Source organism: Pelophylax lessonae (genome assembly GCF_965119305.1).
Source record: "Pelophylax lessonae genome assembly, chromosome: 3".
Lineage (NCBI taxonomy): Eukaryota > Metazoa > Chordata > Amphibia > Anura > Ranidae > Pelophylax > Pelophylax lessonae.
This window is the reverse complement of record NC_138770.1, coordinates 394640538-394655365: the sequence shown is the minus strand read 5'-3', so window position 1 is coordinate 394655365 and position 14828 is coordinate 394640538. Positions and strand designations below refer to the sequence as shown.

Sequence of the window (14828 nt, the reverse complement as noted above, 5' to 3'; positions counted from 1 at the left end):
AGCCTGACAAGTCGCGCTCCCTCGCGGTCCATTGACTGCTACAGGACCCGTTCTAATAGGAGCACACAAGTCGCTCTGACTTAGAAAAAGGGTCCTGTACTATTTCGGGGCGACCTCGGAGCGACTTGCATAGACTTCCATTATGTGAAGTCCCTGCTAGTCGCTCCGAAGTCGTGGTGCACGGGACTGACAAGTCGCCTCCCGAAGTAGTAAGGAGTCGTGACGCGCTAATGTGAACCGGTTCTAATTCCTTGTTTGTTTAGGGGAAGTGGATCAGAGGTAGTCTGGTGTAAACAGTCATAGGAGTCCATTTACTCCCAGCTGCTCATACAGCAGAGGGGTCATCCACATGCGCTGTTCTGAACATCTGAACAGCAGGTGATCTGTGAGCTGATCAGAATGGAGGTTCAGCAAGAGAAGAAGGGGTTGCTGTGCAAACTGCGACCATGATCATGTTGTGGGTGGTAGATGAAAAATAGTCAGATAGACGTTCACAATGCAAAATATTACATTTAAATGGCAGGTTCCCCCGGTCAGAACATAAAGGCACAGCAGGGGGGAGATAGTACAAACAAATGGCCACTGCCCTCATCTATAACTGGCCTTTGCAGCAAGGAGCACATGGAAGGGCAACGCATGCAAACAAAACCAGAGAAATTCCCAGCCGAACTAACCGATCAGCCTGCAACCAACCAAATTATCCTAACAGTAGGCATACACCCAGCACATAGCACTATGGCAGCAAAGGTGTCCAATATTGGTGAGGTGATGCACTGGACATCTTTGCTGCCATTGTGCTATGTTCTGGTTGTCCAGTGTGCCCCTGTCCCTTTAAGGAGGGGTGGACTCCCTCCAGGCTCCCCTGCCCTCTGCCTATCCATTGTAATGCATGAGCTTCTACTATGGAGGCTCTCAAAATTCACCGGGAAAATACCGGGGTGCCTGGATGGTGCCTGCAGCTTACGCATGCATTTGCAAATGTGTGCAGACTAAACCCCTGTTTTTACCGCATACTGTTAGACAAGATATTTGGTTGGTTGCAGACTGGTCAGTAAGTTGAGCTGGGAATTGCTCTGGTTTTGTATTACAGCAAGGCGGGGGGGGGGGGGGGGGGGGGGGAGACCGCCGCCACACTAACATTGCTTGTGGTATCACAGCAAAAATAGATATACACACACACACACACACACACACACACACACACATATATATATATATATATATAATAAAAAATATATTATTATTAATAATAATCACCCAACCCATAAGGGTGTCCTTTCAGGTTTTCACATGCAATGTACATTCACCCTGTGTAAAACATTTTAACAAAAGTTAGACCCCCCCCCCCCATAAAAAGTTAGAACCTCCTTTCCCCCCCACCATAAACACTAGCTGGACTGTGCAAGTGACAACTCACTGGTCTCCAATCACTAGGTCAGCTTAGTGCAGCACTCAAACAAGCTCTGTGTTCCCAACATGTTTATCCAAAGCCCAAAACTTTTTTTTGGAAAGAGGACAGAAGGATTAAAAGATCTGTCAGTGTTTCATTCACTGTCTGCGCTCCTGCCTGCTGGGGGGATTTATCTCTTCCATTTGCTGTAGTGACCCCCATCCTGGAAGCCTTAAAGTTAGGGAGAATACAACATTTTGAGTTGTCACTAGAACAGAAGTAGAGGGGGAATCTTAAACCTAGTCCACACAGGCCAAATGTTGGGCAGCATCTGCTGGTTCAATAGAAATAATCTGCCCCTGTGTACAGAAGCCGAACTGACAGAAACTGTTTGGCCTGCTTCTGTCAGATGGGCATGACCCGAAAAAGGTCTGCCAACCGGCTCCCGGTCAGCGCTCTCAGCCAATGGATGAGAGTGGTGACTGGAGTGTTTTGGGGGGGGGGCGCTTCCCCCTTGTCAGAACACAATAGAAAAAGTAGGGGAGATCTCTGTATTAACATTAAGTTGTTAGTATAGCAGTCACATTTTTTTTTTGTTCAGCCCACTGGGTTGAAAAACTAGCAGTGTGTACAAGGCTTTAGGCTGACCATACACTATACAATCTAATTTAGATCTACCAACAACTTTGTAGGGGAATGGCCTGTCTGACTAGGTACAAACTGATGGGATGACTTCGATCGGTCCCTCATATTATTTCAATTTTGTTAAAACTAATAAAGACGATTGTAGTCAGATTGTAAAATGTGTATGGTCACCCTAAATGGGGGAACAATATGATAAAATTGTAAGAAAAATTACATACGAGGCACGATCGATCGATTTTCGTATAGTGTGTAAACAACTTTCGACATCCAATTCAAACTTTACAAACAGAAATTTAGGAAGGGACAAACTCCAAAATTTTTCTCCTACAGAAAACAGAACAAACGTTTTGTTTAACCCCTCCACACCGACGGAATGCAAAGATGCAGCCTCAGTTTCAGAGGGTTGTACCAGGGTAATGCCTGCAGCTAGAGGCATCACCCCGCTACCGTTGTTTAGAGCCGACGGCCGGCTTTCTTGTAATGACAACCGATGCTGCTCAGCAGCCGCTTGGTTGTCATTACAAGGAGCGGGAGGGAGGGGGATGCCGTCCCACCAGCCAAAGACCCCAAAAAAGCCTCTGATCAGCTCTCTGATGTAAAAACCCAGAAGTGATGTCATCATCACTACCGGGTACTGGAGCCTTAAAGGCGCCAGTTTTAAAAAAAGGGAAGAAGGACAGCATTCAAAGCAGCCAAACTTGGAGGACCGGTCACTGCCTATTACTGTCACAAGAGATTAGAGCTGCACGATTCTGGCCAAAATGAGAATCACGATTTTTTAGCTTGGAATAAAGATCACGATTCTCTCACGATTCTCTGTGTAACAAAAAAAAAACACGGGATAACTTTACTGTTACGTTTTTTTTTTTTTATTCATTAAAGTCTATTAATTGCGTTTGAAAGACTGCTGCACAAATACAGTGTGATATAAAATATTACAACAATCGCCATTTTATTCTGTAGGGTCTCTGCTAAAAAAATATATAAAATGTTTGGGGGTTCTAAGTACTTTTCTAGCAAAAAAAAAAAACAGATTTTAACTTGCAAGCAACAAGTGTCAGAAAAAGGTCTAGTCTTTAAGAGGTTAAACTTCCTTTCTCCCTGGCAGAGGGAAGGAAAAGATACAATGTAATCATTTTGTTTATAGTTACTGGGATTAGCGCCGGTTCACATACACGCGATGCTACTTCCCGGGGCGACCTCCGAGATCGCGGTGCGAGCAGCGCGCCGCGACCTCGGAGCGGCTGCCACGGACTTCATAACATTGAAGTCTATGGCGGTCGCCTCCTGGTCGCCCCAAAGAAGCTCCGGACCCTTTTTCTAAGTCGGAGCGACTTGTGTCGCTCCTATTAGAACGGGTCCGCAGCTTCCCTATGGGAGGCGACCTACGGCGACCTGTGAGGCGACCAGGTCGCCTCACAGGTCGCCTCAGTGTAAACCGGGGCTTAATGCTGATAGGCGTTTGCGGGAGGCTTTTTTTTTTTTCCACAGCTGTTCTCTCCGCTTCCTCACAGCAATGCAGCTATGCAAAGAATCGAGCATATGTCAGGTTTAGATCGGTCAGGGGGGGTGAATCGAGATCGCGATTTTCATACGATTAATCATGCAGCTCTACAAGAGATGTTTACTTGCATTCTTTGTGACAGCAATAAAAGTGATCAAAAAAAAAAAAATGATTAAGGAAAAAGAAAAAAAAGAAAAAATTAAAAAATCGCCCCGTCCCTCCATGCTCGCGTACAGATGCAAATGCATACGCAAGTCATGCCCACATATGTAAACGATGTTCAAACCACACATGTGAGGTATCGCTGCAATCGTTAGAGGGGGAGCAATAATTCTAGCACAAGACCTCCTCTGTAACTCTAAACAGGTAACCGTTAATTTTTTTTTAAAGTGTCGCCTATGGAGATTTTTTAAGTACCGTAGTTTGTCACCAGTGTGCACAATTTTAAAGCATGACAAGTTAGGTATCCATTTACTCGGCATAACATCTTTCACATTGTACAAAAAAAATTGGGCTAACTTTACGGATTTTCTTTTTTTTTTTAAGTCACGAAAGTGTATTTCTGCCCAAAAAATTGCATCTGAGAGACCGCTGCGCAAATACCATGTGGGATAAAATAATGCAACTATTGCCATTTTATTCTCTAGGGCCTCTGCAAAAAAAAAAAACGAAATAGCCAGGTGCGCACTGCGAGTCGTGAATAGCCGGGCAATCTTCTGGGACCTCTGATGTCCCGGAAGATTGCAGGGAGGGGCGGGAACTTCCGAGCAGAAGTGGGAGCAGGCACCTTTCAAATCTAGGTACCCCCATCCATAAAAAAAAAAAAAATTACATGCCAAATGTGACATGTCAGGGTGTCAGGAGTATTTAAAGCTCAGGTTCTACTTTTGGGTGGAATTCCGCTTTAAGAGGGAATTTTTCTTAGGCTGACAGCGCGCTATACAATCTGGTTGCATAGGCTCCTTTAAATCTACTTTTTCTGCAATCCTCCCAACCCCCCTCTCCAAAACAGAAATGGTTTAAAATTCCATTTGTAAAGGAACAGAGCACCAGGAAAAAAAAACAAAAATGATTCCTCAAAACATGGCTCTGGTCTGTGGCACTTCCAGGAGGCAAGGGGGGGGGGGGGGGGGCTGTACACATCATGAGTTTTTGCAGAGCTAAGAGCTCATATAATCATGTGAGGATACACTTTAGCCCATTACACGGGTGCATAATAATGGGAATTTGAGTATCCAACTAACTTAGGACGCAGCAGTGACACATTGTGATGTCATCCGTGCCACCAAGGGGGTGTCTCAGGCCAGCAGCAATGTCATTTTTCCAGGCAATCGGTTTACAATTTTTTTTAAAAGCTATGTGTGCTAGGGGTGGTAGGGGTTTGCAAAAAAGTAGACCTTCCATTTAGTATGACCCATGGTTACATACAGTCATGTCCAGGGGGATAAGTCCAGACATGCCTGTGTTTACACAAGTACCAGCATATACTCACACACAGCTATTGATTTCTATGGACATGCTCCTTGTCTTCCAGCCAGGCAAATGCACCCAAAATTTACATTCTATGGCCCTAGGTGACCATGTACACGAGGCCTAAGGCTGCATTTATGCTGATCCCCTTTTCTTCTGCTTTTGTGTTAAAAAGAAAAAAAAAAAAAAAAAAAGCATGACCGTGAAATCCTATGGAACTCTTTCATACTCATCATGTGCAGGTCCACTGTGTTTGCAGCTTTGAGTTACAGCCTTTTTTTACAGGTAAACCCCCCCCCCCCCCCCGGAAATGCGGCAAAAACATGGTAAAAACAAAGACAAAACGCATATTGAGAAGTTGCGACCCATTAAGTGTAATGAAACTGAAAGCAGAGTTCCTCCTCCCCCTCCAAAAATTAAAAGTCAGCAGTTACACATACTGTAGCTGCTGATTTTTAATATTAGGACACTTACCTGTCCTGGAGTCCAGCGATGTTTCCTCCATCGGCTGTCGGATGCTGCCGCCGCCATTGCCGCTAAGGGATCCCAGCAGTGAAGCCTTGCGGCTTTACGGGCGGGTCCCTACTGCACATGCGCAAAGCACGCTGCACATTCCTACTGGCTCAGCGGCGGAGGAGGGGGCCGAGCTTCCAAGGGATGGTGCCGCGGCGCTGTATCCCGAAAGTGGGGAAGGGTACCTGTCAAAAACAGGTACCCACCCCCCCTACCCTTGAAAGGTGCCAAATGTGTCACCGGAGGGGGGGGGGGGGGGACAAAAGAGCGGAAGTTCCACTTTTGGGTGAACTCCACTTTAAGTCACTCCAACATAGAAAAAGGTTCCTGCACTACTTTTGCTGCGACTTCAGGATGACTTGCATTGACTTCCGTTAAAGAAGTCATATACAAATCGTGCCAAAGTCACGCGGGGATGTTGGCTTCAATAGATTCATTTATGTCCATTGAACAATTTATCGTTCGAAATTTAGTCATCAATATTGTTTGCTCTGTGTGTGTTTTTCAAAAACGCGTTCATGCGATTTTCCGACTGGTGCATTTCGGCTAGCATTAGTAGGGTCAAATCTACTCCTATTTTCACCAGCCTTGAAAAGAAAGAAGCAGAATGAAAAACCTTTTTTTTTTGCAACAAACAAATTTCCTATAAGTGGTTTTCATTTGAGAAAATCCATTCGTTCTTAAATCAATATATATATATATATATATATATATATATATATATATATATACACACACACACACACACACACACACTTCCAAACGACATTCATCAGGTCATTGAATATACTTATGAGGAAGTTTTTAAGAAGCCTCTGTAACAGTCATGTGCAATTAAAGATTTGTTAACTTAGGCTTCATTCTCACTAGTGCGACTCCAAAGTTGTGTAAGTGGAGTTTTCATGCATCAAAGTAGTGCAGGAACCTTTTTCGAAGTCGCAGCAATTAGAACGGTGGCCATTGAAATACATGGTTTTCGACTGGTCATGCGTCTTTACCTGTCGCACTAGTGAAAACAGAGGCTTAAGCTGAACCTATTGAGATTCCTCCATCCTCACAAAAGAGGTAGATGAAGGAATCCCTTCCGCTTGTGCACGGTATTCTGAGAGCGGCACTCGCTGCTGTCAGAATACACTGACCAATGGCTGCAGCTGCTGAACCAGCATGTCCCTTTGACAGAAGCCGATTACAGAATCGACTTCTGTTGAGTTGGGAAGCCCCCTCACTGAATGAAATGTAGCGGGTCCAAATTTTGATCAGTGTGTGGTCAGCTTTGCATTTCATATTATTCCCGACATTCAGTAGGCACTGGTGACGTAGCCAGGGCCTTACAGCAGCCCCTTGGGAAAGTTACATCACCATTACCTAAGAGATCTTGTTTGTAAACTGTGAAAGCTTCCAAGATTTTCCCAAAACCTCCAGGGGAAACGGCTTTTTATTCTCCAGAGATCTGGTACAGATGTCATCAGTGGGCCAGCACAGAGAATAGGGAAGAAGTCAGCCACTAATTAAACTATTTAACCACTTCAGCTCCAGAAGGTTTTTCTCCCTTCATGACCAGGCCACGTTTTGCTATTCAGCGCTGCACTACTAGTAATTGCACAGTCATGCAACACTGTACTCAACCTAAACTAAAAAAGTTTAGAAAAATAAATGAATACTTTCTGCTACAACACATATCCAAGGAAAAAAATAATCATATTTCTTCACAAAATGTATTCTGTTACAAGTCTTTTTTTTTTTTTTTTTAAATCAATAAGTATTTTGATTGGTTTGTGTGAAAGGTATATAGGGTCTACAAACAATGGGACATATACTGGAATTTGTATTTATTTTTTATACTAGTAATGGTGGTAATCAGGTGAATATAATGGGACTGCGATAGTGTGGCGGGAAATATGACACTAAATGACGCTGGAGGAGAGGGGGCTGGTAAACTGTTACCAGTGAATAACTAACCAGTGACACTAAAGCCCCTTTCACACTTGTGCGACTTGGGACTGGAAAGTCGCATGACAAGTCGTACTCATTGATTTCCAATGAGTACCGTTCATATCTAAATATCTGACTTCAAGTCGCAACAACTTCAAAGTAGTTCCTAATTCTTCACCCAGGCAAGAATGATGTACCCAGCAGCTCCAGTGCCTCCTGGGATATTCCCATAACATATTCCAGGAGGAGGGCCGACCTGTCAGCATGTCACCAAAAACCCAGAAGGGACAGTCAGCTCCTGACATCAGAAAGAAAAGATGGTGGCGTGGAACCTGGCGTGTGGCAGCAGATTACAAAGCAGGATTTGCTGGGTGTATAAATGTTATTTGAGATTACCCCGGCCCAAAAGCGTGACAGCAAAATAAACCCTGAAGCCTTTCCTCTTTAGTAAGGGCCTGCTTCACACCTGTGCAGTTTGCTTTTGATCCGTTTCTGCAATGCTTTTTTTGCGATGCATTTAAAGCGGAGTTCCACCCTGGAATTTTTTTTTTTTTTTTTTAAATACCCCCGGGACAGTCAGGGCTAGTGCATTCCACAATGGCTAGCCTCTGATCTGTCCCAGGTTGCACTTACCTGTTAGGACACATACTTACCTTGAAAAAGTCTTGTCCAGCGCTGCCATCTCAGATGTGGGCAGCTTGAAGCCAGCGCGATCCTCTTTGGCGTCCTCTTCCGCCTTCGGTCCCACGATGCCCTGCGCCGGCCCCGCCGTCACTTCCGGGGCGCGTGCGTCATCCCTCTACAGCTTCTGGGCATGCCCAGAAGCTGTTTAGAAGGGAATGACGCGCGTGCCCCGGAAGTGACGTCGGGGGCCGGTGCAGGCGCAATGATTCCTGGGAGCGATGACGTTCAGCTCCCAGGAATCATTGCAGAGCCAGGAAGTGACGACGGGCCGCGGCCGCCGAGGGGAGGAAGAAGGAAGTAAGGTAAGTATTTTTCCTTCGCTACGAGGTAAGTAAAAAAAAAAAAAAATGCGATTAGCCATTTGTTTTTCAGGTGACCCAGAGCGAGAAGATGGAGGTAAGTATAAAATTAGGGTGGAACTCCACTTTAAGCATGTATATTTTTGATGGGTTTTTATTGTTTTTTTGCCCAATTTGTTGTTGGGCTGATTACTAAAGGCAAAACATGGCAAATACGCACTACATGCTTTTCTGTAACTTCTCTGTTATACGGCTGAACCAAAAACGCATCTTTTTTTTTTTTTTTTTTTTTTTTTTTTTTTTAAGCAAAAATTCCCTGAACCCTTTTCGAAAACACAGCAGCTAAAAAGCATAGATGTGAACGTGTCCCATAGGAAACCATGTTAAATGGACTGTAGTATGTTACTGCAAAAACCATTACAAAACCCCTTCAAGCCATTGATTTACACTCCGGTCACCACAATGAAATGTTGCTACTTTACTTGAAGTAGCACAATTTCAAAGTAGCATTTCAGTGCTACTTTAGGTGCAACTTGGCAGACAGCGGGGCGACTTCACGCACAGGTGTCTATGCAAGTCCCACGTGAACTTGCAAAAAGTAGTGCAGTACTTATTTTTTTTTCAAAATCGGTGCAACTCTAACAGTCTGAGTCTTACCAATTTGACAGCATCCAATGTAGACTATAGGGTGCGACTTGTCATGTGATTTAAAGCTGTAAAATCGCACGACAAGTCGCACTGATGTGACCGAGGCGCTTAATGTCAAAAAACAGTTCTATTCTGTCGCGTTTTACCACTCCAGACCATTGGTGTCCGGATGGTCCTTTATTTTGTGTTGTATGGAGTCCGTTTTTTTTGTTTTATGCGAGTTTCGTCACATGATTAGTGTCGGTGCAATGCGGGAACCCTGCAAATTCACTGCGGGTTCCCACATCGCACTCGACTCGCAGGCAGTTCACACTGGGGGTGTCAATACAAAATTAATGACATCCCTAGATCAGTTTGCATATAGCAGTGCGAACTGTCAGTTCGGACATGAATCGGATCGCATAGGTGTGAACACCCATGTGATCAGATTCTGGTGCAGACTAAAAAAAGGGTCCTGTGCGACTTTGGTCCGAATGCGATGCAAATTCAGTATGGCTGAATTCGCAACACACAGACTTTGCATGTGATTTGCAGAGCAGTGCACTCCGAATCACATGCGATGTCTGACATCGAAGTGCCGGTTCTCACTTCAGCGATGTGGTTCTGGAATTATCCCTGTCCGGGATGGTTTTGATGTTTATGCTTTTAGACCCCGTTCACACTGGGGCGACCTGTCAGGCGACCTGGTCGCCGTAGGTCGCCTGCCATAGAGAAGCTGTGGACCCGTTCTAATAGGAGCGACACAAGTCGCTCCGACTTAGGAAAAGGGTCCGCAGCTTCTTTGGGGCGACCTGGAGCGACCTGCATTGACTTCAATGTTATGAAGTCCGTGCCGGCCGCTCCGAGGTTGCGGTGCGAGCTGCGCACCGTGACTTGTGAGGTCGCCCCGGCAAGTAGCGTCGCCCCAGTGTGAACGGGTCTTACTGAGAAATGTTTCCATTTTGAACAAAAGCTACACTGCAAACATCTTTTACAAATAGTATCCCTCTGCCACCTAATTTGGCAACATAATAACCTCTTTTTTTCCGGTCTATACAGGATATATTCTTTGTAACATATTCTCGTTGCGTGTCAGGAATGTAACAGTCACATTGGTTGTGCCTCAACCAAACTGTCAAACCATCAAATGGCTGGTGTCATAACTGATCATGTGCAGCACCATGGCAGTTAGAGATCAGAGGCCAAGAAGGCAGCTTCATTGGCTGAAAAATAAAAGGAGGGTTTAGTTTCGCAGTATGGCTCCTTCACACTTGTGCGAATTTACATTGCACCTTTAATGCGACTTGGGCTGTCGCATAACAGTTTACATTTTAGTCAATGGCACTCAAGTTGCAGCACTTAAGTTGATCAAAATAGGCCCACTTCAGCAGGAACCAGACAAATTTTGATCTGCATAAGGCTGTCCCTGTTCATGACAAGTCAGTCTATGAACAGGTTTGTTGGAAACTTTCCGCTCGATCAGCGCAGGCAGCCAATGGGCCCCAGCGCTGATCAGGCATGCGAGTCCCACTGACACAGCGTAGAAGTCCCCCCCCCCCCCCCCATCCACTTCAAACATGTGGCTGGGATGAGGGGGGGTTCCACCCATTTTTACTTGTATCGATCGGAAAGCCCACCCACAGTACAGTTACAAATTGCCTATCTTTTGTTCATTAACCACTTTACCACTGCTCACAGTAATATTACTGCGGCAAAGTGGCTCGTTATCGTCTGACGACGTAGTACTACGTCGTCAGACACTCCCCCTTCTGGGCGGCGCTTGCGCGCCGCCGGAGGCTCGCTCCCGCTGTTTTCATTCACAGCGGGAGTCGGGCCAGGGGAGGAGCAGCGGCGATCGCCGCTGCTCTTACCCGATCGTCGGGGATCGAGTCTGGAGATCCACCCGCTGTGTGTAAACACAGCGGGCGGATCTCCATAGTGACAGGGAGTGACAGATCGGACTGTTCAGCATAGCTGGACATCCGATCTGTCCATGACTCACTCAGTCACCTCCCCCCCTACACGTCAGTAAGCACCAGGCATACATTAACCCCTCCCTCTCCAATAAAATTAACCCCTTCCCTGCCAGTGTCATTTTTACAGTAACAGTGCATATATATATATATATATATATATATATATAGCACTGATTACTGCAGTAATGTCACTGGTACCCCCAAATGTTTCAAAAATGTCAGTCAAGGGTCCGATCTGTCCGCCGCAATGTCGCAGTCCCGCAAAAAAAAAAAAAAAATCGCAGATCGCCGCCATTACGCGTTAAAAAAAAAAAAACACCAAAAATGACAGAAATCTTTCCCTTTGTTAGTAAACGCAATAACTTTTGCGCAAACCAATCAAAATACGCTTATTGCGATTTTTTTTTTACCAAACATAGGTAGCAGAAAACAAATTGGCCAAAAAATTTTTAAAAAATTGGTTTTTACATCTTTTTTGGGGGGAATTTCATATAAAAAAAATGTTAAAAATATTGTTATTTTTTCAAAATAAACGCTCTTTTTTTGTTTATAGCGCAAAAAGTAAAAATCGCACAGGTGATCAAATACCACCAAAAGAAAGCTCTGTTTGTGGGAAAAAAAGGACGTAAATTTTGTTTGGGTATGGCGTCGCACGACCGCGCAATTGTCAGTTGAAGTCGCACAGCGCCGAATCGCAAAAAGTGGCCTGGACGGAAGACAGCAAAATCCTCCGGTGGTAAAGTGGTTAAATACCTTTTATTCCTGTATACAGGTGGAACTTACTGTCCTGGCTGCCTAGGAGATTTCATCATTAGACGATTCCCAAGGACTCCCAGGATATTGCCATCATCTGTTCCCGGAGTCCTTAGGATGCCCAATGGCTAAATCTCGCGGTATTTCGAAACTGAAAATGACTTGATCGGGAGGAGTTAGGCACCATTTTTAAGAAAAGGGACTGGCCAGGAGGAAGTACAATCGCTGTGTTCGGGACACCACCAGATTACTGTGCAGGCGGGAGATCGGAAGTTGCATGCTGGGTAGCCAGATGCACCTAAACCTAAAGGGGGCTTCAGATGCCCACATCAGAGATGGCCCCTGCCTGCTTCCGAGATGAGGTATGTTAATATCACTTTAAAAGTAACAAACAGTATCCAAAAACTAACAATCACAGGGGAGCTTTTAGAAAAAAATAAATGATTATGGGGACTGCAGCTCTACTTTAACCACTTGTCGCGAAATCACGTACCTGTACGTAAGCTGAAAGCATCACCCCGGTACCATATTTTTTTTTTTAGGTACCATAGTTTGGCACCATTCCACAAGTGTGTGCAATTTTAAAAAAAGTGTGACATGTTAGGTATCTATTTACTCGGCATAACATCATCTTTCCACGTTACACAAAAAAATTGGGTTAAATTTAATGTTTTGCTTCCTAATTCATTAAAGTGTTTATATATATATATATATATATACACACATACACATTTTTTTTTTTTTTTTTTTTTAAACATTGCATTTGAAAGAACGCTGCGCAAATAATACAGTGTGACATAGAATGTTGCAACGATTGCCATTTTATTCTATAGGGGGTCTCTGCTTAAAAAAAATAAATTAATGTATGTAAACCCAATAATAATAATTATTATTATTATTATTATTGGGGTCCAAGTAAATTTCTAGAAAACAAAAATTATTTAGGGTTGGTTCACACTAGATGTGGTGTGAAATTACAGCTAGTTCACTGCAAATTCGCACCACATCAAAATCACAACCTGTTCATGTGAATCGATTGCGGAGTGTATGGTAAGTTAACGACAACCTGCAAATAGCGCAGTGCGATTTACAGAATCACATTGCATGGGTGTGAACACACATGGGATCTGATTCCGGTGAGGACAAAAAAAGGGTCTTGCACAAGTTTGGTCCGGATGCGATGCAAATTCAACCACAGTTTGTATGGCTGAATTTATATTGCATGTGATCTGCACAGCAATATGGTGCACATCACATGCGATGTCCGGCATCGTATTAGTGTGAAGCAGCCCTTAGCCCCCGTTCACACCGGGAAAGATTTGACATGTCAAATTGCATGCCAAAGAGGAACCTATTTCCGGTAACGGCACTCTCCGAAGCTGTGCGATGCCGACTTTGTGGTTGTAAAAGTAGTTCCTGCACTGCTTTTGGCGACTTCAGGAGCGATTTCAATAGACATTTCTGTAGTGAAGCTGCACAGAAGTCTTTCAAATCGCCCCCGAACTCGCAATGAAATGCAGGTTTGAAATCGTGAGAGCTCAGCTGCACCCACCTCCAATGTGAACGTACCCTCAAACGTGTAAGCAACAAATGTCAGAAACAGGCCTAGTCTTCAATTGGTTAATGTGGCTGTTGAGCCTGCTTTCAATGTGGAGCAGTTACTTCCGGTTGTCTCTAGGACAGGAAGTAAAAGGAAATCTCCTTAATGAAAGTGACAGGGGGGAGGGATTATAATTTGGGAGGAGGTAACCTCACCTTCCAGCCAGCCGAGCTGTTGCTGTCGCCCTTGTCCTTGAAGTAGGGCACGGATCGGACCATCCAGTCGTAGATCTGGGAGAGGGTGAGCCTCTTATCCGGGGAGCTGTCAATGGCTCTGGTGATGAGATCTGCATAGGACATGTTCCCCCAGGCATTCCTCCGGGATGAGCACTTCCTCTGCTGCCCCCCGGCCCCGCTCACCGAGCCCAGCGCACTTTGCACCGCCTCCACCCCACCGATCGGAGCGGCCAGGACGGTCATGGCCCCCAACTCCCCTCCTCCTCCGGCGCCGCTCACCAGCAGCAGAGTGCCCCTCTCTCCGGCCGCCGCAGCCGCCACTTCCTCCTCATCGTCGTCCTCCTCCGGGATCGACGTGTCCCCGGCTACACCGGCCTTGGCCGGGCTGGCTTGGGAGTCGGGTCTCTGCAGGGGCCATGTGCACGATCGGGGCCGGCTCTGAGGCTCAAAGTCCGGGTCGATCTCCACGTTCCTGGAGGGGGAGTCAGGGGGTAAAGCTTCGGCCATGCTGCGAAGATGGGAGCTGTCAGGGAGCGTACATCCAAAGTGGGTGCGAGGACTCTAGATGGGCTCCTCCATGGTCCCGCTGAAGGATGGAGGACGGAGGAGAGTCTTTGTCCCGCGATCGCGGCTTCTGTACATCCAATTCCTCCCCGATCACACTTCACAACAACTTCACTTCACGTGCTGCGAGCACCCCCCATCAGGGACACCCTCCAGAGCCCGGCCTCCTCCACATCGGCTGTGTTGTCATCCACTAAGCGCATAACCTCCGTGCTCCCGCTGCTGCCATCTTGACAATTCCCCCCCAACACCTCATCCAGGTCCCTTCCTTCACACCGCCACTGACTGAGGCTGCAGGGAGCGTGCAGTGCGTACGGCTCAGCTCCTCTCCTCTCTGCATACAATACACACTGACAGTCCGGAGAGATGATCAGCCTGTCACCCTCTGCACAGCGCCTCTTACTTCCACATTCCCTCTTCTGACAAGCACACAGGAGCACTACTGAGAGGCACACGCAGGGTGCACACAACCTAACGGCAACCGGGGCCGCCTACTGGGAGGAGTCTGCGAGGGGAGGATGCACGGTGCACTCCTTCACTGCCGCATTCCAATGCCAGCTATACCAGCTTCCTCCTCGGTGCCTCACTAACTCACACACCGGTGACAGTGTACACAAGGCACAGATACACAGGGAAGGGTGACCTCTGTCAGGTGTGTTCCCTGGGGAGACCAGCCTTCATTTCCTGTACCCACG

General features: G+C 46.0%; 1 protein-coding gene across 1 annotated transcript in view; it reads right to left on the bottom strand.

Moving 5' to 3' along the window:
* The window catches only part of FOXO3 (forkhead box O3), a 140471-nt gene extending 125920 nt beyond the window's left edge, over positions 1-14551 (bottom strand). The window contains exon 1 of the mRNA XM_082248832.1: positions 13549-14551. Coding sequence (XP_082104958.1) covers positions 13549-14076 — 528 coding nt within the window. The 5' untranslated portion in view covers positions 14077-14551. The remainder of the gene's footprint in view (positions 1-13548) is intronic.
* Between the last annotated feature and the right edge of the window lie 277 nt (positions 14552-14828).